Source organism: Salvelinus fontinalis, chromosome 12, assembly GCF_029448725.1.
Source record: "Salvelinus fontinalis isolate EN_2023a chromosome 12, ASM2944872v1, whole genome shotgun sequence".
Taxonomy (NCBI): Eukaryota; Metazoa; Chordata; class Actinopteri; order Salmoniformes; family Salmonidae; genus Salvelinus; species Salvelinus fontinalis.
The window spans coordinates 35,692,052-35,715,495 of record NC_074676.1 but is presented as its reverse complement, the minus strand read 5'-3'; the positions used below and the strand labels follow the sequence as shown (position 1 = coordinate 35,715,495).

Below are 23,444 nucleotides of genomic sequence, written 5' to 3'. Positions count from 1 at the left end.
CAGCCGGAATTCAAAATTGATTAATTAGAGCTCTCAATATTTACCCATGCATTTTTTTCCAAAATTCTTCAAGCTCTGTCAAATTGGATGATCATTGCTAGACAACCATTTAAGTCTTGCCATAGATTCTCACACAGATTTAATTCAAAAATGTAACTCCGCCTGTAGATTTTGGTCTCGTGTTTTAGGTTATTGTCCTGATGAAAGGTGAAATCATCTCCCAGTGTCTTTTTTCCTGAAAATCTCCCCAGTCCTTAACGATTACAAGAATACCCATAACATGATGCCGCCACCACTATGCTTGAAAATGTGGAGAGTGGAACAGTAGTGTGTTATGTTTGGGGCAAATCAAATACAACTCTGTATTCAGGACAAATAGTGAATTGCTTTGCCATATTTTTTGCAGTATTACTTTAGTGCTTTGTTGCAAACAGGATGCATGTTTTAGAATATCTTTATTCTGTACAGGCTCCTTCTTTTCACTCTGTCAATTAGGTTAGTATTGTGGACTAACTACATTGTCGTTTGTCCATCCTCAGTTCTTTTATCACAGTCATTAAACTCTAACTGTTTTAAAGTCACCATTGCCTCATGGTGAAATCCCTGAGCGGTTTTCTTCCTCTCCGGCAACTGAGTTATGAAGGACGCCTGCATCTTTTGTAGTCACTGGGTGTATTGATACAGCATCCAAAGTGTAATTAATAACTTCACCATGCTCAAAAGGGATATTCAATATCAGCCAATAGTTGCCCTAATTGGCAAGGCATTGAAAAATCTTCCTTTATTTTATTTAACCAGGTAGGCTAGTTGAGAACAAGTTCTCATTTACAACTGCGATCTGGCCAAGATAAAGCAAAGCAGTTCGACACATAGAACAGAGCTACACATGGAATAAACAAACATACAGTCAATAGTATAGTAGGAAAAGTCTATATACAGTGTGTGCAAATGAGGTAGGATAAGGAAGGCAATAAATAGGCCATGGTGGCGAAGTAATTACAATATAGCAATTAAACACTGGAATGGTAGATGTGCAGAAGATTAATGTGCAAGTAGAGATACTGGGGTCTTCCCTGGTCTTTGTGTTTGAATCTGTGTTTGAATTTCACTGCTAGTCCGAGGTGACTTACAGATAAGTCTATGTGTGGGGTACAGAGATGAGGCAGTCATTCAAAAACTGTTAGTTAAACGCTATTATTGGAAACAAAGTGAGTCCATGCAACTTATGTGACTTGTTAAGCACATTTAAACACCTCAACATATTTAGGCTTGCCATAACAAAAGGGGTTGAATACTTAGACTCAAGACATGTCAGGCCAGTGACAAAAAAATCTTATTTTAATCCATTTCAAATTCAGGTTGTAACACAACAAAATGTGGAAAATGTCAAGGGGTGTGAATACTTTCTGATGGCATTTGTCAGTGTTGTTTCAAGTGTTCACCCAGTTCCTTGTATAAGTAGACTAACCAGTCTAGCATCCTGGCTTTATCTTCAGAGAATCTAGTGCACTGAAGCAGTCAACTATTGAAACCGATTTGACTAAACGTGTTTGTGTGCCAATGTTATAGAAGAGTTGGTGTGTGTCTGTCAGCCTGACCTGTATCTGTTCTTGGATACCCTGGAGCTGGAGCCTCCACTGTCTACAGACTCCAGTCGAGGGACTGACGCATAGCTAGCCTCCGACTCTGATCCTGAGCGCCCTGGGGATATGGACACACACATTTTTGTATTTAACCAGGTAGGCTAGTTGAGAACATGTTCTCATTTACAACTGCGACCTGGCCAAGTAAAGCAAATCAGTTCCACACATAGCTAAACAAACAAACAAACCACAAAACAGACCACACATGAGCAATAATAATAAGTTACAAATACAGGCAAGTCAATACGCACACACCTTTAACAGGATGGCTCGTTGTGACACTGGGGGCTTTCCACTTGGGGGGCTCCACCTGGGGCAACATGGCTATGAAGGGAGTGGCTCTGGAAGAGAAGAGGGAGGTTGGAGTGAGGGAGGAAGACAACAGAACTCAGTTACGTGTGGAAAGGGGGACCCGTGGCTAAAATAGATAATGATAAGGATGAGAAGAGTGATATATTCACCTTAGGGCCTCTGGGGGAGCTGTCTCACATGGCTAATCACGTCATGAGCATATGGACAATTTAGCATCATTGTTGCGTTAAATTCAGAAAGAGTACCTCAGTCTGTTATTCATGCCATGAATGCTAACCCATCCATGTATCATTTCAAATGCATTTTAAGATTACGTCAGGTAAGAGGCAATCTGTTTCTTTGATCATACTGCTGATTGCTTTTTGACCAGATTCAACCACATGTACAGTAGAGACGTGCTCAGTGGAAGTCGCTTTTATTTTATTGTTAAACAGAACCTCACAGTAGGCACAAAAACAACATGTATTATGGGGTACAACGTAATCGTCAATCAAGGCCGACAGACCAAAAATAAAATAATTCATGAAAACTTAACAGTATATTAATAATAGCACAAGAGTGGAAGGAGGAGGTGGGTGGCATGCATCGGCTGCCCAGTGCCCCAGTCCGGGGGCTCCTGCTGGGACTTGGGGGGGTAGGATGGTAGGGGTGGGCCTCATCGGTACCTGTATCTGCTCCGGGAGTCCTGGCTGTGGGCGGGCCCAGAGCTGCTGTCTGACTCAGATTCAGAGTCTGGTGAGAGAACAGGGGTAATGCTCTAATTATGTGGCCGTTTCTACCTCGTTTCAATGCACTTACAATGTTCTGTCAAGGTGTTCCTGTTGTGGAACTTGAGGTACTGACCTGGGAGTGGGGCTTTGACAGGAGAGGAGACCCGTCGAGGAGGATCCTGACGAATGGTGATGGGGGAGGCTCTCAGTGTCCTAGGGTGGGGCAGGTTAGGGAGCACTCTGTATCTGGAGTGGTCCTCTGTGACTCGGGAACTCTCTCCTCTTCTGGGGGGTGGGGAGGCACTGCGGTCCGAGTCCGACTCTGACACCACTACACAGACAGACAGAGAGTGAAGGAGAGCAAGAGACAGTGAAAGAGGAGAGAGACAGTGAAGGAGAGAGAGGGAGGGAGAGAACATGTTATTATCATGATCCACTCAGTGTCATTTGATGAGATTTCCCTATAGCCCGTGTGGTGTTTACCTTTGCGAGGTCTCAAGGTGGAGGAGGAGGGACGGGAGGAACGTGGGGCGACCCAGTCAAAGACGGCAGGTGAGGCTTTGGAGTTGGGGAGGGTGGACAGCCCTGAAAGAGTTCTACAGCAAGAGAGAAACACCCTCCAATGAAACACACTAAGACAGATAATATCAAACCAAATGTGTCTAATTTGAGGTTGAACCCACCTGTATTTGTTGGCGTGGTCTGGGCTGTCCTTCCTGACAGGAGCGGGTGATGCACTACGGTCAGACTCAGAGAGGGCTGGATTGAAATACACAGGTCAGGTCAATATGACAGGTTACGGATTACACATGAGTGGGATGGACCAATGTTTATGACTGGACTCACCTCGGTGAGAGGGGTAGGCTTTAGCAACAGGCCGGGACAGTGTCGACCGCACCGGGGACGGATCACGTGACTTAGCTACTAGAGGAGGCTCAGCTCTTCTGCAACAAGCCAGAGAGACATAATGCCTTGTCATACATAGGTTAACAGGAGACTTGTCACTTAAAGGAAAAATCCACCCTTTAATTAACAGTGTTAAATAACACTAATATGTGAGAACAATATTTTTTTGGTGAACAAATGTCATTTTTGGCATTATAATAAGGTTGGTAGCAACATGGAAAATCGTTGTGGAAATCTGTTGCAGTCGACTGCAAAATCCACAATGCAATGCTCTCTATGGGCTGGCTGGCTAGGTAACTGACTACCTAGCTAGGTAGCTAGCAAGCTAACATGGCTACACAATATCAGCATGTAAAGTAACTAGTTAGTGCAGTTAGTTTAGGCGATTTCACAGCTATCAATTTAGTAGTCTTCTCGAGGTAGGAATATCGCAAAAATATGATCAATGGCTCATTCGAGAGAAGATCTCCTCCCGAGGTATGACATCAGCCAGTATTAAAATATGACATGTATGATAGACGTTTTTGCGATGTAAAACTTCCATTGTAGTGAGAGAGACTATCACAGTGCTACGTCATACCGGACGGATTTCTGCCGGGTTGAACGACAGTAACTCAGATACACATAAAAACATGAAATGACCCAGGTAATCGATAGAACATCACGCGGAGATGCACAATAACAATATCACATTCAAAATGGGTGAACCTTTCCTTTAAGAAAATGTTGGATTAAGTACAGACATCTCAATAAGAAGATCAGAATAGGTGAAATAAGCATGTTGTTTCAGGTGAGGTAACCTGCGTGTGCGTCGTTCTCTAGTTGCAGAGCGTGACACTCTGTCTCTGGGAGTGGGGATGTCTGTATCCAGGTCTGAAATGTCTGAGGACAACCGAGGAAAGACATTAAAACCACATACTGGATCAGCAAGCTGTTCAGGAGCTGCTTCTGACATCACATTTCACATCAATCACTTTTCTCCTCCCCCAGCCTCGGTTTTCCCCCTCCTTCCACCTTCCCTCCTTCCAGTCATGAGGTGCAGTGCTGATGCTACATTCTCTCCTTAATACACTACTTCCACCCTCTCTCCCTCACCCTCCAGTTCAGAGCTGCTGTTGCCGCGGTGGTCCTCCTCGCTGTTGGGGGCACTGTCCTGCACTTCTGGGATGCTGACCAGGAACTTGCGGTCGTCTCGCAGGACCATCATGGTCAGCTTTCCCCGGGACTTCTCCACCAGGTGCTTGGTCTCCAGAAGGGACAGGTTCTCTGTGGTCATCCCATTGATCTGAACAGGAAGTTGAAAAATGATGTGGTCACACAATGCAGAAATCTCCTTGGCTTCATACAATGACACGACAAATATTGAAAAAAAGACACTGTTAGAATACCAAAAGCATTTGGTTTATGGTCCCAGTAAAGAATCAAATCTATGTACAAACCAAATGTTTTGTGATGAAATATCATAACAGCCTGCTTTCGCTTACCTTGAGAATGAGGTCTCCCTCCTGCAGAGTGCCCTCCTTGGCAGCCAGACCCGTCTCAGTCATGTGTTTGATGAAGATCTGGCTTCCCAACTTCAGTCCATACTCTGAAACAGGAAGGCAACATGAAATTGATATAGATGGGTGAATGCAAGGCTTGCACTATGTCAGATCTGCGGTGACGTTTTGAAACCTTTTGCTACGGCGTGGTATAATAAACACACCGCAAATTCTCTCTCCTGTTTCTCCTTACCGTCTGTGAGTTTCTTCTTCAGCAGGGTGGCTTTGATTGGCTTGTCTGGGAAGGCCTGCTGTGGGAGCCGTTTGTACCCTGAACTTAGCGGCAGGGCATGAGCGGTCCCGTTGCGGTCGAGGGCGGAGCGGTAGCGGTCAGCTTTGTGGGCGTGGTCACTACCATCGGAGTAGCGTCGGGGCCTCTGTGGGAGGTCCTGGTCCAGCAGGTTGGAATAGGAGGCAGCACGCGAGGGTCTGGTGCTGGCGGGGAGCTGGATCTTACGAGGACGCTTCACTGTCTGAGAGAGGGAGAGTCAGTAACACAGCTGAAAAATGTATTACATACATTTTTTTCTGGTGTACTGAAATCATGATCTCACATCCATAACCTGGGGTTGGAGTTGCTCACAGATCTTACGAAGATGTCAAGAATAACTCATCTAAACAGAACAGAAGATAAGGTTTGCCAGTACTCACTATGTTGGCTGTTTTGCCACATGACTTGAGGTTCTGGATGGTGAAGGTAGAGTAGACATTCTCCATTGACACTCCATTGACCATGACGATCTGATCTCTAACGCTTTTGGAAAGGGACGAGATGTAGAACAAGGTAATCAAGCACTGCTAAGGATCAAACACATGCCATTTTAAGTGTTTGTATATGTGTGTGTGTTTATATACAGTGAGCTCCAAAAGTATTGGGACAGTGACAAATGTTTTGTTGTTTTGGCTCTGTACTCAGCATGGTTCACCCATCCATATTGGGGGAACCGTTTAGAAATTACAGCACTTTTTGTACATAGTGTCTCCCCCCCATTTTGGGACAAATTCACATGTGTGTATTAAAGTTGTAAGAGGAATTTGGTCCCATATTCATAGCACGCAATGACTACATCAAGCTTGTGTGACTGCAAATTTGACCAATAAATTATGTATTGTGTCATTTTGGAGTATCTTTTAATGTAAATAAGAATATAACGTTTTCTAAACACTACATTAAATGAGGATGCTATATACATTTGAGTCACTTGTATTGTTTTTTGTTATGGCAGTATCAGCCAATCAGCTCCTTTGTTGTTCAACGCAACGTGCCATTCCATAATGGCTACTGCTAGCTAGCATGAGGAAGAAAAGGGCATTTTTTTCCCCTTTTTATCCCCAATCTTGATGTAACATTTGGGATAATGGAACAATTCAGAGTACAACGCATTTCTCATCCCTGGATTGAGGTAGGTTTTCCAAGCCATATCTCGAGATGGCTCTGCAGTGTCAGGAAGTCTGTCTGACCCTAGTGCAGCTGTAAGCAAGCAGGTTGGCTCTACTGGCTAGCCTGAAGGGTAAAGGTGTATAGGCGACTTACAATAGCCGTCCCATAGCGGGTCCGTTCCGCACCACATCTGAAACTATCACGGCTGTGTCCCCTGAGTCCGGGTTCGGCTGGTCTCTGCCTCCTGATATCGCAAAGCCAAACCCCATCTTGGAATCCTGCCATCAAGAGAGAGGGAGGGTGATAAAGGGGGGAGAGAGAGAGTGAGCACATTCCATCAGCACTGAAGTGTGTCACCTGACCTGTACCTAGAGTAACAGGGAGCAGGGCATGTCTTTGTTACTCTTAATTCCTGCAGTTCGCCACTGAAACTGATAGTTTTGAAGTCCATTCTAACTAAAGTGGTTCAGTAGGCTATTTCTTTCAGTGTACCTTGATGCAAGTGAAGTACTGTACAATTTGTTTAGTTTCAGGTGACAGTATAACATCAAAACACTGACCGACCAAACAAGAGACACTTACTTTGCCGAGTGTTATAGTATGCTGCTCGAATATCGTTAATTCCTCCATCTCCGGTTCCTGAAAAACCAAATATCACACCCATTACAACATGCTAAACCAACAACAGAATACAGGCATTCTCCACTTGGCCATTAATGAACAGGAGCAACTTCAACAGAAGTCCGACGACAACATCAGAAGCAGCTGTTTCGTGTCCTTACACAGCCCAGTGTTGTCTAAGAGACAGTGAGGAGCGAGTTAACAGCAACGTGTCCTAACTGTCCCATTCCATTCTTGTCTGGCAGGTATGGGGAGGGGCCACAGGGGAAAGACTCAGCAGGCTGCACTTATGGCCTTGCTGTGACATATGACACCAGGCCATTGTTCAATGTTGTGCAACGTTACAGAAACCTGCAGGTAGAAACGTAATATAGCTGACTATATTCCTTCTGCTCCCTGCTTCTAGTCATGTAGAAAACTGTCTGTTCTACACAATGCATTTCTATATGCAACGTTTCACGTGCCTCATCCAATTGAACACACCTTTAGATACAATCTGAGGACAGTCACCAACCTACGATAGTGAATCAAATCAAATACAGTGAAATGCTTACTTACAAGCCCTTAACCAACAATGCAGTTAAGAAAAATAAGTGTTAAAGTATTGTAGCGACCCGCACAGACAGCTGTGTTTGTTCGGGGTAGGGAAAAACTTAGCCAGCTAGCTAGCTGACAAATGTGGCTAGCTAACGTACGTGAGAACGGGGGTTGAAAATGCTTCGAGGGAATCCGAAAGTGAAGGTGGAGGTAGGGGACGACTTTGGCCAAGGAGGTGCGTGTGTATGGACGTCGGAGGATCTGGCTAGGGCATCGGCGCACAGAGGCCGCTTGAGGGTGACCGCTAGAATGATGGCCGCTGAAGCAGACATGAGTGCTTCGTTGACTGTTCTTCGCGTGGACCAAAAGGGTGACGCTGCGGGACGAGGAATCTGTCGCTCAGGATGGTAACAAACATGGCAGCGCCCAGTCCCCGATCGCGTCCGTATCTGTTAAGAACCCGAAGTACTCCGTATTGGGAAGCTTTTCATGCTCAGTTTGAACTGTTATCTCATTTTTGGAGGGGGGGAGGGTCGACTGAAGATAGTGGCACTGCAGTTGGCTTTGTGCCTCACGGATGATGCTCTGTCCAGTTTGATATTGATTAGCCCCGAGGACAGATGTGATTATGGGGTTTTAGTGGGAGCACTGAGGCGGCGCTTTGGACAGTGTGTACAGCCCGGGCTACTGCGCTCCGAACTGAGTAATAGACGCAGGCAGCCTGGAGAGCCTCTACGGGTGCTAGCTAATGACATTGAGAGCCTCTCTCGGCGGGCCCCCCTCACATGCTCACATGCCCCCCTCCGTGCAGAGCGAGCTAGCACGGGACCAGTTCATTCAGGCGCTCTCTCCTACGGAGCTGCGTATACAGACCCAGCTGGCTCATCCTGAGTCATCGCAGATAGCCTTGGAGATGGCTTTGGAGAGGGAGCTAGTGTGGGCTGGGGCTTCAACTGTGTTGGGGTTTTTGTTATGTCACTGTAGAGGGGTGCCCTGCTCTGCCCTGGTGGACACTGGGTCCACAGTAACCCTGGTGAGGCTAGATATTGTGCCAGGTTGGACTCCGTTTGAGCCCACAACTGTGCAGCTCCGCACAGTCACAGGTGAACTGGCATGCATGAAAGGGAAGGGAATAATGACTGACAGTCACCACGCCCCCCCCCCTAATGTCACATTCACTCAACCCAACAAACCCTTTACTCCAACAGTTAAAGCAGCAGAGACTCATGGCTGCTCCCCCTCCCCTACAGCTGTGTGTGACTTTTTCCCAGCCCCTCTATCACCTATGGCTGTGTGTTACATTCCCCCAGCTACCTCCACGACACATCCCTCTGTGAGCCCGGGCTGCGCCCCCCCTCAGCCCAGCCCAGCTACCCCAGATGAGAGGACACGGTCTGCAATCAGGGAGATATGGGGGAGGAACTGTCGGAACGGTTGTGGCAGTTGCTGTTTGAATTCAGAGACAGCTTTGCACCGAGTGAGGAAGAGGTGGATCAGACTCATCTGGTGCAGCATGAGATCGACACAGGTGATGCTCGGCCCATCAAGATGCATCCCTGGCGTATCCCGCTGGCACATCAGGAGGCGGCAGACAAGGCTGTGTTGGAGATAGAAGGGGAAGATTTCATCGAGCCCTCACAGCTCCTGGGCGGCACCAGTCGTCATGGTTCATAAGGGGGGCAAGCTGAGGTTCTGTGCGGACTATAGGCGGCTGAATGAAGTAACCAGGAAGGACTCATGCCCCATACTACGTATCGATGAGTCGCTGGACCTGGTTAGGGGGTCCTCCTGGTTCTCCTCACTAGACCTCCGCAGTGGCTACTGGCAGGTGCTCCTCTCCCCAGAGGCCAGAGCCAAAACTGCGTTCTCCACTAACAGAGAAACTGGCAGTTCAAGGTCCTGTGCGTCGGCCTGTGCAAAGCTCCAGCTACTTTTGAGCTTTTGATGGACAGGGTGCTGGATGGCATTCGCCGACAGGAGTGTCTGGTATACCTCGACGACATCCTGGCCCATGGCAGCTTCTTCCAGTCAGCCCTGGTGGCGCTATGATGTGTGCTGGAGAGGGTGGCTACCGCAGGCCTGAAGCTCCACCCTGAAGTGCCACTTCATGAGGAGAGTTGTCCTCCTTGGGCCACCGAGTGGGGAAGGAGGGTATCAGCATCATGGATGACAAAGTGGGGGCTGTCCAAGACTGGACCACCCCCACTGATCAGCATCAGCTGAAGAGCTTCCTGGGCGTGGCCTCGTACTACAGGAGCACAGCGGGGCTTCTCAAGGCTTTCACTTGGACAGTGGAGTGTGAGGAGGCCTTCAACACCCTCAAACGTGCACTTATCAAGGCCACTGTGCTTGCCCCCCCTGACCTCACCGTGCCATTTATTCTTGACACAGACACAAGCAATGTGAGCATGGGTGGGGTGCTGGCCCGGGTGGGGCCAGAGGGGGAGAGTGGTGGCGTACTTTTGTCAACACACGAGTGCTGCTACTGTGTCACCCGGCGGGAGCTCCTGGCTGTTGTGGCTTCCATCAAACACTTCAAGTACTACCTGGGTGGCCTGACCTTTACTGTAAGGACTGACCACTCTGCTCTCCAGTGGCTCATGTCTTTCAAAGAGCCAGAGGGGCAGGTTGCACACTGGTTGGAGGAGCTTCAGCCGTATGACTTCAGTGCAGGGCAGGGGCACGACACTCCAACGTCATGTCCCATCGGCCCTGTACTGCAGACGGGTGCCGCCACTGTGAGCGGAGAGAGGGATGTGAGAGAGCTGTGTGCGGAGGAAGGGGTCTGTGCCACAGTGTGTCGGGCGAGCGGGCCTGTCTGCGATGAGCTACAGACTGTCAACGTAGCTGAATGGGGGCAGAAACAGGGACGGGACACAGACCTACAGCCAGTGCTACAGTGGGTACATGCGCAGCTGAGACCACCATGGGAAGGTGGCAGCTCTCTCACTCACGACCAAAGGGTGATGGTCAAAGTTTGAGAGACTGCGGCTGGCTCATGGTATGCTACAGCGGGCATGGAAGGAGTCAGCTACGGGAGAGGAGAGGTGGTGGTCCCAAAAGCACTGTGGGAGGCTGTGCTCCAGAGCACTCATGGGGGGGTTGGGACGGGACACTTTGGGGTCACAAGGGATGTTCAGCAGGTTTGGAGCTGCGGAGTCCATCCACAGCGACCAAGGCTGTGCATGGACCCGCACTACTCCTCTCCATCCTCACAGTGATGGCCTTTTGGAGCACTTCAACAAAACACTTGGACAGCAGCTGGCCATCGTCTCTGCCAAACACTATCATGACTGGGTCAAGCACCTGCCCATGGTCCTCATGGCATGCCGCTCTGCTGTCCAAAACTCCACTTCCTGCACGCCTGCCCTCCTCATGCTGGGCAGAGAGCTCCGCACCCCTGCAGAGATGACGTTTGGTCAGACTCTGGATAGCCCTCCTGTTCCCCCGGGGCCGGAATATGCCCGGAGACTCCAGGACCTCCTGGAGACAGTCCACACCGTCACTAGAGGGCAGCTGGGAAATGCAGGTCTAAGGCAGAAGAGGAACTATGACGTGTACACACAGGGAAGGCACTTTGTGGCTGGGGAGCTGGTGCACCGGGAGAAAAAAAGTGGTACTGCGACAGGTTAGCTCCATACAGAGGGGCCTCTTCTCCCCAAACCCCAGGGACCCCCACTATTCCCCTCTCTGGCAATGATATTCCTCAGGCACCCACCCCCAGGCGCCACAGACAGCCCACTCACCCAGTCTCCTGAGCCGCGGACTGTATTCCCCATTACCTCATCCTTGTCTCCCCATTACCTCATCCTTGTCCCCCCATGTCCCTGCCTTCATCCCCTGGGTCTCAGAGGGGCAGCCCCCTGCCACAGACTGTTTCCCTCATTTCATATCTTTGGGGTTTGGCGGGGGGGGGGGGGGGGGGGGTGTAGCATCAAGTTTAAGGCCATGTTTAGCCATTGTTCTCTCGCTTACATCTGGTCTTCACAAGAGATGGTCACGGTTGTTTTATACGTGTATCCTTCATGCATTTGGTGTGGGCTATGGCCAAACAGTAGCTTGTGTGGAGTTAGGTTAATAAACCGTGAATTCGTAAACTCAATATTCTGTCTGGACAGTTGTTCCTTTATGATCTATCCAGGTCATTACAGTATTTACTCAACTAAACTGCGTTTACATGGTACGTGGTAGATGGCAACCGGATGTCATTGCTTTCAATGAGAGCACAATGGTAAATGCCGTTGAGCCTGGCGGTGAATGCCGTCAGCTGCAATGGTAGACAGACTTGCCGCCAGAGTTCAAATATTTCAATTTCTGCTGTTGCGTTGTTTTCTACCGGATGTTGATTTGCACTGTTTGTTTACTGAAATCACCACAGCAATGCATACCATCATGATGGCTTACTTTGGCTGTCACCATCTTTTTTGCTTTCTTGTCCAGCTATGCCAACTGGGATGATGTTTTTTGAGTCCATCTACTTGCTTCACTAGCTAGGTTTCCATCCAATTGGCGACAAATTTTCATGCAAATATTCTAAAATCCGCAAAGAAAATAAGCACACAATGTACTTTTGCCGTTTGATTTTTATTTGGAACATCAAAACCTAACGTTCAATGTGTTTATCGCATTTTCAACTCTACGGATAGTTTTGTCAAACTTTGCTTTAAATATTTGTTCGTACTCTGGTCTTGGCATGTGCTCTCTAGCCAACAGCTGGCTAGTCTACATGAGACTATTTGTCAAATGGCAGCCAAGCATCAATCATGTCACAAGAATAAGACTCTCGATATTTATTGGAAAGGCACCTCATACTAAACACCGTGCACTTTCACCACCCACCCTGTGAAGTTGATCAATTTATTTTATCTGTAGCCTAATAAACTGCATGGTTTCCCAAGTTGTAGTGGGAGGACCACACACACATCATATCATTGCGTGACTCCAAGTTTATTTCGATATGAAATGTAAACAGAAGACGACTTTTACAATCAGTTCAGCAATTCTGTGTATGTGTGACCATCTCTCCGGCTCCGTTAATAATATAACTAGGCTTACTAGAAAGAAGAAAAACGAGTGAATTTCCTACTATTCTACATAGCGTAATTAAACCTAACAGGCATTGTTGCATGTAGGTCAGTGTGAGCCCCTAGTGTTGTCCTACAGGGTCAGGACCAACACACAGGTCGACGAAAGGCCAACAGGGTGAAACAGACAGGGTCAGGTACCCACAGAGGCAGATAAGCATCCACAATAAATCACTAGCCAGTGGTGGCTGGAGCTATAGGAGGACAGGCTCATTGTAATGGCTGGAATGGAACCAAAAAGATAAGCATGTACTGTATGACAAAGTGATAGACCATTTCAACATGAAAGACAGGATGATGGCATTGGCATTTCTCTACAAGTAGGGTGAGTCAACATGTTTTTTACTTGCACGAACACACACCCACATCATATTTAGCTTATGTTGATTGGACTAAATCGTTTTTGGCATCTTTTAGTTGTCACTATATTAGACTAAGCAGAGGTGATTTGATGACGTTGAAATGTTGTAGTTGGAATAGTGGAGGCAGCACCTGTTTTTCTTTGTGACTTGCGGTCACTCAGTGGTTCTAAATAAATAGGTGTTTAGTGGTCCAATAATGTGGGAAACATTAACTTGCTTAACCATGCTGTAGGTCATGTATGCGTCGTAGACTTCTCCGGACAGAGATGGTTTTATCACAAAACCGGATGCCACCGCTACTGCAACTGAGTAGGTCACATGGGAAAAACCATTGGGTCCCAATTGGGCCCTTTGCCAATTTGTTATGGGTTGTAAATGGGCTACCTGGTGTGAATATGGTCAGGGACTGTCTATGGGACTCAGTCAGTCTTACTACCAGGATCACACATGGGCAAGCCCATGTGAGCTACAACATGGGTCCCAAATGGGCCCTGAATAAATGCTTTGTGTGTTGTAAGTGGGCTATCTGGTGTGAATATGGTCAGGGATTGTGTGGTTCCCAAAATGGTCAATAAATACTTTAATGCACTGTAAAAACACCAACTAATGAAATGAGGGGAGGCTAAAATAAAGTTAACATTTTCATTTTTGTGTGGGTTTAAAATTGCGAAAACATATATTATGCTTGTGAAATTTCAAAACATTTTGCCTGAAAAGTCGCCAGCTAGTACATGCTGTCACACATTTTTGGTGGGAAATGCGCATTCAATATTTTGAGGCGCAAGTGACGGAATTTTAAATTCAGGCGCTTAACCAAAGATTGTACAGGTAACATTGGTTGTAGATACATGTCCAGGCAAGACAACAGTAGCTAATTATACGTCCCTCGCTGTATTTATCGTCTGTTGGCCTACTTGGTCCAAGTTTGTACTTAGCTAACGTTAGCTACCGAGGGAGGCAAATAAAATGAAGCAGAATGACCGCTGCCATTTGTCAGAACAGTTCAAATGCACATGATCTTGAATTGATTGGTCAAAAATATTGAGATTAGTCTTTCAAAATGATTATTTTTTTTTTTTTATATAATAAAGGTTACTGTATGTCAATTACAGCCCTCAAATTGTTAAGTGACCATTTGGCTACATCTACATTTGCAGCCCAAAGCTGATCTGATTGGGAAAAAAGCATCAGAATTGGGCTGCCTGTGTAAACACGCTCATAGAGAGCCATTTTGTAGCCCACATGGGTTTGTCCATGTCTGTCCCAAAAGGTTAACAGGTTTCAGCTAAGAGTCCTTGGATAAATTCTGAAATGTTGCACTAGATCAGTAGCCTAAATACTGAATGACGTTTTATTTTCACAGCTACCTATGAACAGGCCCAGATCAAACTTAAAAAAGGCAGAGGAGACTTCTGATCTGCAGATGGACTCAGAAATGGATGAAGAAGAGTCAGGACCTGACAGTGGTAACATGGCAACAGCAACACTACCCGCGGGGGCTGATTACACTATGAATACTGTCCAGGATGAAGGCGATGGACCAAAAGTTACTCGACACAGAGTGGTAGGTGCTCTGACAGGGATGTTTTACAAAAAAAACTTTCTTGTAGTACTTTGTTCATTAGTCCACTGTAAATATAATACCAAAAATGGTGCATGTTAACAGTCAAGTTTTCAAGATCGAGCACTTTCAGTACAGAGCAAATGAGCAAAATGGTCATTGCATATAATTTGCATCATTACATTTTTTGCTCTGTACTGCAGCGTTTCACAGTTCTTGTCCTGGGGACCGAGAGCAGTGCACATGATTCAACACATCATCAAGCCTGAATTAAATAAGGTATGTGAGTAGTACGGCAAAAACAAACACGTGCACCCCTTTGGGACCAAGATTGGGGAACACAGGACTTTCAGTACAGAAATCTTGAGAACTTCACTGCTGACATGCACATTTTTGGGACTGTATACAGTGTGAGGAAACCAATGTGTACATTTGTAATTAAATTGACCTATACCTGTAAACACAATTCCTGCATTTTATTTGATCTGAGCATATACTATAATAAAAAAATTAGAATAATGAACTGCTTTTGTCATCTCTTAAGAACGCTTTGCTCGGGGAACATCTGGGGCCTGCATGGAGACTGAGAACAAAACCAGTTTGGTCCCAGGTGGGCAGCCCAATTGAAATCCACATTTTACTGCCAATATAGGTCACTACACACCCATTTGGGTAAAAACCTGGGACCCATGCAGGTAAGTACGATAACACACATGGCCCCCAGGTTTTAGCCCAGGTGGGTTAACACTTGGGCCCAATGTTGTAAAACCACAAGGGGCCCACAAAGTTCTCCTCAGTATCCATGTTGCCCCATGCAGTTGCCATGTATGCAGTTGCCATGTTGGGCTTCCCAACTTATGAAGCCCAACATGAACCCACATAAAGCCCAACATGGCAACCACATGTGGGGCCAATGTGGATACACAACATGGGGGGGCCCAAGTGTTAACCCTTTAACCCACCTGGGCTAAAAACCTGGGGCCCACGTGGGGTATAACACATTTGCCCACTGAGGTCCTTCAATACGCCCAACGTGAACCCACAGAGCCCAATTAAAATAATCTCTCTTTTCTCCATAATAAGCTCAATATGTAGGCTATACACGCACTGTATTTGCGAGCTGTTGGTTAAAGCACACATGCCAATACCAGAGTGGGAACATTCGCTATATAAACACATTTTTAGTGACAAAACCATTTGCGATGGAAACACATTTAATGTGTATTTTTTTTTTTTCAGTACATGGGAATTTAACCTAATTTTTATGTGCACTACGTCACACACAGATTTATCTGCAACAAGTCAATTGGATTGAACATCTCTGATGAGAAAATGCACATTTGTTTTATTTCTGATTATTCACATTAAACTGTCACCAATTGGATGGAAACCTAGCTACTGTCAAATGCAGGAATCATGACTAGGTCTTTAGGTGGGTTTTATTAGTACCCCTATCACTTTCAGATAAAAAAAAAAAGCAGCCATAGTACATTTGTGGGATTTCGGTCTGTGTATGAAAAGGATATGACTACATCGTCAAAGGGTAGTGAACAAGTGGAGATTTCTAAGCACATATAAAAGCATTATTGAGCATGTACATTTTGCTTAGGATTCTGCCAATCAACAATCTTGGCTTGTGAAACTTGTCAGAAATAACATGATTAGGTTAAATGCAGTCAATAAAACAATTGAGTAGTAGTTACTCAAAACATCTTCAACTGCTTGTAGAACTCAATCATAAGTGGTACTTTAATCAGATGTTCTTATCACTTAATGTTTGAGTACTTTAAACAAACTAGGTTATTCAGTAAATATAACTACTGTATTTGTGTTGTGCTCATCCAAAGTTGAGTTTTTACAAGTTGACTATTTAATAAGCCTTCACTTAAATAAAGTAGTAGTCAGACATTTTGATGGGTACATTTTTTAATCAAGTGTTTGTGTTGCAAGTTATGAACATGGCTCTTTTTAGAGGATTGTTGGGAATTCACAATTTATGATGCATACAACATTGTGTAAAAGTATGTTTAAAGAAAGAAAAGTATATTTCTAAAATAGTATTAAGCAGTTTGTGCTATGAGGTGTAATTGATCATAATGAACAAATTTAATTTGAAAACCGTCAAGAAAATTGACGTTGAATAATGAGACATGCCATTCCCACCATCAACAAAGTTAAATGCACCACTTAACGAGGCTAATGCAGCATTATGTAATGAAAACATTATGCACTTTTGTGTCAAAGGTCATAAAACAGTTAAGTATTTAGACCCTTTACTCAGTACTTTGTTGAAGCACCTTTGGCAGCGATTACAGCGTAGATTCTCCTTGGGTATGACGCTACAAGCTTGGCACACCTGTATTTGGGGAGTTTTCCCCCATTCTTCTCTGCAGATCCTCTCAAGCTCTGTCAGGTTGGATGGGGGAGCGTCTCTCTAGAGATGTTCGATCAGGTTCAAGTCCGGGCTCTGGCTGGGCCACTGAAGGACATTCAGATACTTGCCCAAAACCACTCCTGCGTTGTCTTGGCTGTGTGGTTAGGGTCATTGTCCTGTTGGAAGGTGAATCTTAGACCCAGACTGATGTCCTGAGTGCTCTGGAGCTGGTTTTCATCAAGGATCTCTGTACTTTGCTCCGTTAATCTTTTTCTCGATCCCGACTAGTCTCCCAGTCCCTGCCGCTGAAAAACATCCCCACAGCACAATGCCACCACCACCACCAAGCCTCATCGTAGGGATGGTGCCAGGTTTCCTTCAGACATGACGCTTGGCATTCAGGCCAAAGAGTTCAATCTTGGTTTCATCAAAACAGAGAATCTTGTTTCTCATGGTCTGAGAGTCCTTTAGCGGCCTTTTGGAAAACTCCAAGCGGGCTGTCATGTGTTTACTGAGGAGTGGCTTCCGTCTGACCACTCTACCATAAAGGCCTGATTGGTGGAGTGCTGCAGAAATGGTTGTCCTTCTGGAAGGTTCTCCCACCTCCACAGAGGAACTCTGGAGCTCTGTCAGCGTGACCATCGGGTTCTTGGTCACCTCCCTGACCAAGGCCCTTATCCCCCAATTGCTCAGCTCTAGGTAAAGTCTTGGTGGCTCCAAACTTCTTCCATTTAAGAATGATGGAGACCACTGTGTTCTTGGGGACCTTCAATGCTGCAGACATTTTTTGGTGGTACACTTCCCCAGATCTGTGCCTCGACACAATCCTGTCTCGGAGCTCTACGGACAATTCCTTCGACCTCTTGGCTTGGTTTTTGCTCAACTGTGGGACCTTACATAGACAAGTGTGTGTGCCTTTCCAAATCATATCCAATCAATTGAATTTACCACAGGTGGACTCCAATCAAGTTGTAGAAACATCAAGGAATGGAAACAGGATGCACCTTAGCTCATGCACCTTAGCTCAATTGAGTCGTACAGTAAAGGGTCTGAATACTTATGTAAATAAGGTATGTTCATTTTTAATAAATTCGTAAAAAAAACTAAAATCGGTCTTCTATTTGCCACTATGGGGTATTGTGTGTAGATTGATAAGGAAAAACATTTAATCCCTTTTAGAATGAGGCATTTTTCTATGGGTGGCCATGCCCTCCACTCCCCACAGCAACTCGCCCAAGCCTCCCCATTTCTCCTTCACCCAAATCCAGATAGCTGATGTTCTGAAAGAGCTGTAAAATCTGGACCCCTACAAATCAGCTGGGCGAGACAATCTGGACCCTCTCTTTCTAAAATTATCTGCCGAAATTGTTGCAACCCCTATCACTAGCCTGTTCAACCTCTTTCGTATCGTCTGAGATTCCCAAAGATTGGAAAGCTGCCGTGGTCATCCCCCTCTTCAAAAGGGGGAGACACTCTAGACCCAAACTGCTACAGACCTATATCTATCCTACCCTGCCTTTCTCAGGTCTTCGAAAGCCAAGTCAACAAACAGATTACCGACCATTTCGAATCCCACTGTACCTTCTCTGCTATGCAATCTGGTTTCAGAGCTGGTCATGGGTGCACCTCAGCCACGCTCAAGGTCCTAAACGATATCATAACCGCCATCGATAAGAGAGATTACTGTGCAGCCGTATTCATCGACCTGGCCAAGGCTTTCGACTCTGTCAATCACCACATTCTTATCGGCAGACTCAACAGCCTTGGTTTCTCAAATGATTGCCTCGCCTGGTTCACCAACTACTTCTCTGATAGAGTTCAGTGTGTCAAATCGGAGGGCCTGTTGTCCGGACCTCGGGCAGTCTCTATGGGGGTGCCACAGGGTTAAAGTCTCTGGCCGACTCTTTTCTCTATATACATCAATGATGTCGCTCTTGCTGCTGGTGATCCTCTCATCCACCTCTACGCATACGACACCATTCTGTATACCTCTGGCCCTTCTTTGGACACTGTGTTAACTAACCTCTAGACAAGCGTTAATGCCAAACAACTCTCCTTCCGTGGCCTCCAACTGCTCTTAAATGCAAGTAAAACTAAATGAATGCTCTTCAACCGATCGCTGCCCGCACCTGCCGGTCCGTCCAGTATCACTACTCTGGACGGTTCGGACTTAGAATATGTGGACAACTACAAATACCTAGGTGTCTGGTTAGACTGTAAACTCTCCTTCCAGACTCACATTAAGCATCTCCAATCCAAAATTAAATCTAGAATCGGCTTCCTATTTCGCAACAAAGCATCCTTCACTCATGCTGTCAATCATACCCTCGTAAAACTGACCATCCTACTGATCCTCGATGATGTAATTTACAAAATAGCCTCCAACACTCTACTCAACAAATTGGATGCAGTCTATCACAGTGCCATCCGTTTTGTCACCAAAGCCCCATATACTACCCACCACTGCGACCTGTACGCTCTCGTTGGCTGGCCCTTGCTTAATACTCATCGCCAAACCCACTGGCTCCAGGTCATCTACAAGTCTCTGCTAGGTAAAGCCCCTCCTTATCTCAGTTCAATGGTCAACATAGCAGCACCCACCCGTAGCACGCGCTCCAGCAGGTATATCTCACTAGTCACCCCCAAAGCCAATTACTCCTTTGGCCGCCTTTCCTTACAGTTCTCTGCTGCCAACGACTGGAACGAACTGCAAAAAAAAAAAAAAAATCACTGAAGCTGGAGATACATATCTCCCTCACTAGCTTTAAGCACCAGCTGTCAGAGCAGCTCACAGATCACTGCACATAGTTGGATGGGCTCTCTCATCCCCATACTGTATTTATTTATCTTGCTCCTTTGCACCCCAGTAGCTCTACTTGCACAGATATATACACACACATTCTGCACATCTACCATTAGTGTTTATTTGCTATATTGTAATTACTTCGCCACTATGGCCTATTTATTGCCTTACCTCCCTTATCCTACCTCATTTGCACATGCTGTATATAGACTTTTTCTACTGTATTATTGACTGTATGTCTGTTTATTCCATGTGTAACTCTGTTGTTGTATGTGTCGAACTGCTTTGCTTTATCTTGGCCAGGTCGCAGTTGCAAATGAGAACTTGTTCTCAACTGGCCTACCTGGTTAAATAAAGGTGAAAAAAAATATATATATATTAACATAATCTTAAACCACACTTTCTCAATGTAGCAACAAAATCCTTAGGTACTTTTCTGCCTTTCATAAAATACCATTAAAGAGGTGTCCTTTGTACTCACCACTTCTCTGAATCTCATTCCATTCCCCTTTGGGAGATCAGCTTAGCAACACACCTGTGGACTCCTCTCCTCTACGCTAAAACAACTTGCTCTCTCTTCCATATCATAATCCATTTCGGGGGAAACGAAATTCAAGATCCAGACAGTGCTTCAAATCCAATAAATAAAAAAATCCTCACCAAAATGACCCTGAGTCGGCCGTCTGGTTGAAAGGGGAGCCAGGTTATCAATAGCTAATGAGTACTGACCACATAAAAATCACCCTACAGAAACAAACCCCACCTGGATCAATGGGAGGCTCCACCCCCTCTGCCACTCATACAGCACTTTATATTGCCCTTTGTTGCCAAGGATATAAGGCAGAACCACATTTGCCACAGTAAAACCCCATATAGCCCCACATTTAAAACACCTTAAGAGGTTTAGATGGAAAATATGAAGACAGATACTCCAGAATGTGAGTCCCTGTAATCCAGTCATTAGATGAATAGTTATGTGAAACTTGAAAATACATATATTGAGAGCAGATAAATCATATCACTAAGGGGAGTTACAGCCAGTAAACTCACATGGTCTGATCAGAACTGTACACGTTAGCCGTTTAGCACTTCCCAACCCGACACTGATGGTGACATTCAGTAGGAAAGTAAATAATTGAAACCAACACAAAATAGATACCGATTCAAATTCTACACAACAATAAAATCAGTCCAACATATTTTATCAGGTAAGTCACTCATCCTCTCTTATTGCAATTTCACGCAAACTTGATTGGACCTACTCAAGCCAACATTGAGCTCAAAGAGAAGCTCCAAAAAAGGGATAGACAGTGTACTCTTACTGGTGGTGTCACTGAATAAGTGACGAGTTTCAGCGCCTGTGTCAGATTCATGACAAAACAGCAACGTCCTGTTTGGTTCCAACAACAACCTGCTGACAGAATATGGCTGAGTCACCTCTGGTCTGAGCTTTACACCTTATCTCAGCAAGCCACCACCACCACTGATAACCTGTCCCCACATAGTCCAGGTGACAGGGAACAGTGTGATGCTATAGAGAAACTCTCCAAATGACACATAGCCCCTTCCTGTTTACAAAATGCATTTCATAATCATATATCCAATGTTGCTGAGATAGGCCTGTGCACTGAGAAGAAGGATATTCCCATACTTACTGGAGAGCAGTTAGGTACTACTTTCCCATGGAAGCCCAGGTTATGGGGCTGGCTTAGTAATGCTTGGCACTATGGTTACCAGAAGGAATGGAGTACACTGGGCTGTTAACTGACAGGGTATTTACTTCACAAAAGGCCCTGGCAATGGGCTCTCTATATAGGCCACTGTCACTGTGCTTTGCGATTGGAGAGGAACGAGAGTTTAGATTGTATCTCTTCATAAAAAACATTTATGCATGGCTTAGAGCACAGGTGTTTTCTGGCTGGATTTTTCTCCTTTGCATCTACCTGGTCTACCTTCCTTCTAATCTTTCGTTTGCTTGGAGAGGGAGGGGTAAAATAGAGATTAGTCATTAAAGGGCCTTCAGAGGCCAATTGCAGGACCAAGGTTGCCTTCTAGGCTACATTCCAGTCTGAGTATTGTGACAATTGGGTGTGGTAAAAAGGAAGTAAGAACAGAACAGCCTCACTGTTTTTACTCCGCTTCCTGGAACTCCTGGCCTTTGGACAGTCACAACACACCCTTTTTGAATCACAAATCTTTTCTTCACTTTTTTTTATTTTCATTGCCTTTTTAAAATTGTTTAGGCCTCTACCAGACCAGAGGGAAAGAGGTAGAGTTAAAAAAAAAAAAAAAACACTTGAGTACATGTCATAGAGAAGGCTGTAACAAAAGCAAACACTTAAGAACAGGTGTGCCCCTACGGCAGGTAAACAATCACTCACTCAGAGAGAGACTGCTCAGTAGGCCCCAACTGCACTAGCACACGGGCAAATATATGTCATGTTCCTAACTGGAACAAATATTGTGCTTCTCAAAAATGCACACAACAGACCTACATATTGTAACTACTGTTACTTGACTACTGGGAAGCTTACTATGCTTTCAGTGCATGTGAGTGTTGCTGAGCTATGACTAAATGTTTTACTATATTAAACCTAGTTCCACCACAATGTATATTCTTCACAGAACGCTAATGAAGCATGCCTGAAATCTTAATCTACTGTATTTTGGAATGTAAAAGAAAACACTGATTGGGCCCTGCCTGTGGTCCACAAAGACTCACTGTTATTACCGTGTAAAATACATCTGATGTGCGGTTTGGTCAAGAGTTGAGTAACACAGCAACACAAAACTAACAAGATCATTTTCATAAGTGAAGAAAAAAAAGTAAACATCCTGTATATAATGTAAATGGTGGTTTGCAGAGCCAGAACCCACAGTGTAATTACAGCGGGACAATTTTCCCAGTTGAACTGAGGGATTACTTAGGCCTACCACTTATAATATTGCACAGTATGTACATTGTGCAACCATTTCACAACACGTTTGAAAACTTACAAGAGGCATGTAATCTTAGTGAATGTGATTAATTACCATGGGCCTTCAACCTTCATTGAACTGCTGCTGACGCTTACAGACAACTTTTTGGATTGTTTATATACACACACAAAGCAGGTAATTGAATCACTACCAATACAATTGTTGACTCAATATTATGCTCATTGCGGTTAATGTGTGTGGATCCTGTGTCATTTGTGTCAGTTACACAGTGTGGAAAACCATTTCAACAAACTACAATCACTAAACATCTTTCACGGAATTCACGCTGATCTGAGAACCATGACTGGATAGTTTGAATGAGACTTTTCCTTGAGCAAGTCAGTTAAAAAAAAGCAACCTTGAATTTAAATGAAACTAGTGGATTAGAGATTTAATTTATCAAGCAAGCATCAAGTAGACAATGGAAGGGAAGATGCAGCCATTTGGTAATGCAGTGGCGTAACTCCTTGGAAGGCAAAAACCTGCATGTGTGGCAGAACCAGTAGGGTGAGGAGGCAGGTCTACCCTCAGTACTCAGTAATATTTTGTATTGAATTTGCCCAAACCATAACACTTTCTATTCAGGACATTTTTTGCAGGATTACATTAGTGCCTTATTGCAAACATGAT

At 45.2% G+C, this 23,444-nt stretch overlaps 1 protein-coding gene across 1 annotated transcript in view; it reads right to left on the bottom strand.

The window, feature by feature from the left end:
* The window catches only part of LOC129867250 (tight junction protein ZO-3-like), a 33,032-nt gene that overhangs the window by 8,549 nt on the left and 1,039 nt on the right, over window positions 1-23,444 (bottom strand). Inside the window, exons 2-15 of the mRNA XM_055940532.1 lie at window positions 7,076-7,132; window positions 6,647-6,771; window positions 5,764-5,866; window positions 5,306-5,585; window positions 5,056-5,159; window positions 4,667-4,856; window positions 4,372-4,453; window positions 3,512-3,609; window positions 3,349-3,424; window positions 3,149-3,261; window positions 2,799-2,996; window positions 2,621-2,687; window positions 1,899-1,984; window positions 1,599-1,701 (exon numbers count right to left, since the gene is read on the bottom strand). Of these exons, the coding sequence (XP_055796507.1) occupies window positions 1,599-1,701; window positions 1,899-1,984; window positions 2,621-2,687; window positions 2,799-2,996; window positions 3,149-3,261; window positions 3,349-3,424; window positions 3,512-3,609; window positions 4,372-4,453; window positions 4,667-4,856; window positions 5,056-5,159; window positions 5,306-5,585; window positions 5,764-5,866; window positions 6,647-6,771; window positions 7,076-7,123 (1,673 nt within the window). The 5' untranslated portion in view covers window positions 7,124-7,132. The remainder of the gene's footprint in view (window positions 1-1,598; window positions 1,702-1,898; window positions 1,985-2,620; window positions 2,688-2,798; window positions 2,997-3,148; window positions 3,262-3,348; window positions 3,425-3,511; window positions 3,610-4,371; window positions 4,454-4,666; window positions 4,857-5,055; window positions 5,160-5,305; window positions 5,586-5,763; window positions 5,867-6,646; window positions 6,772-7,075; window positions 7,133-23,444) is intronic.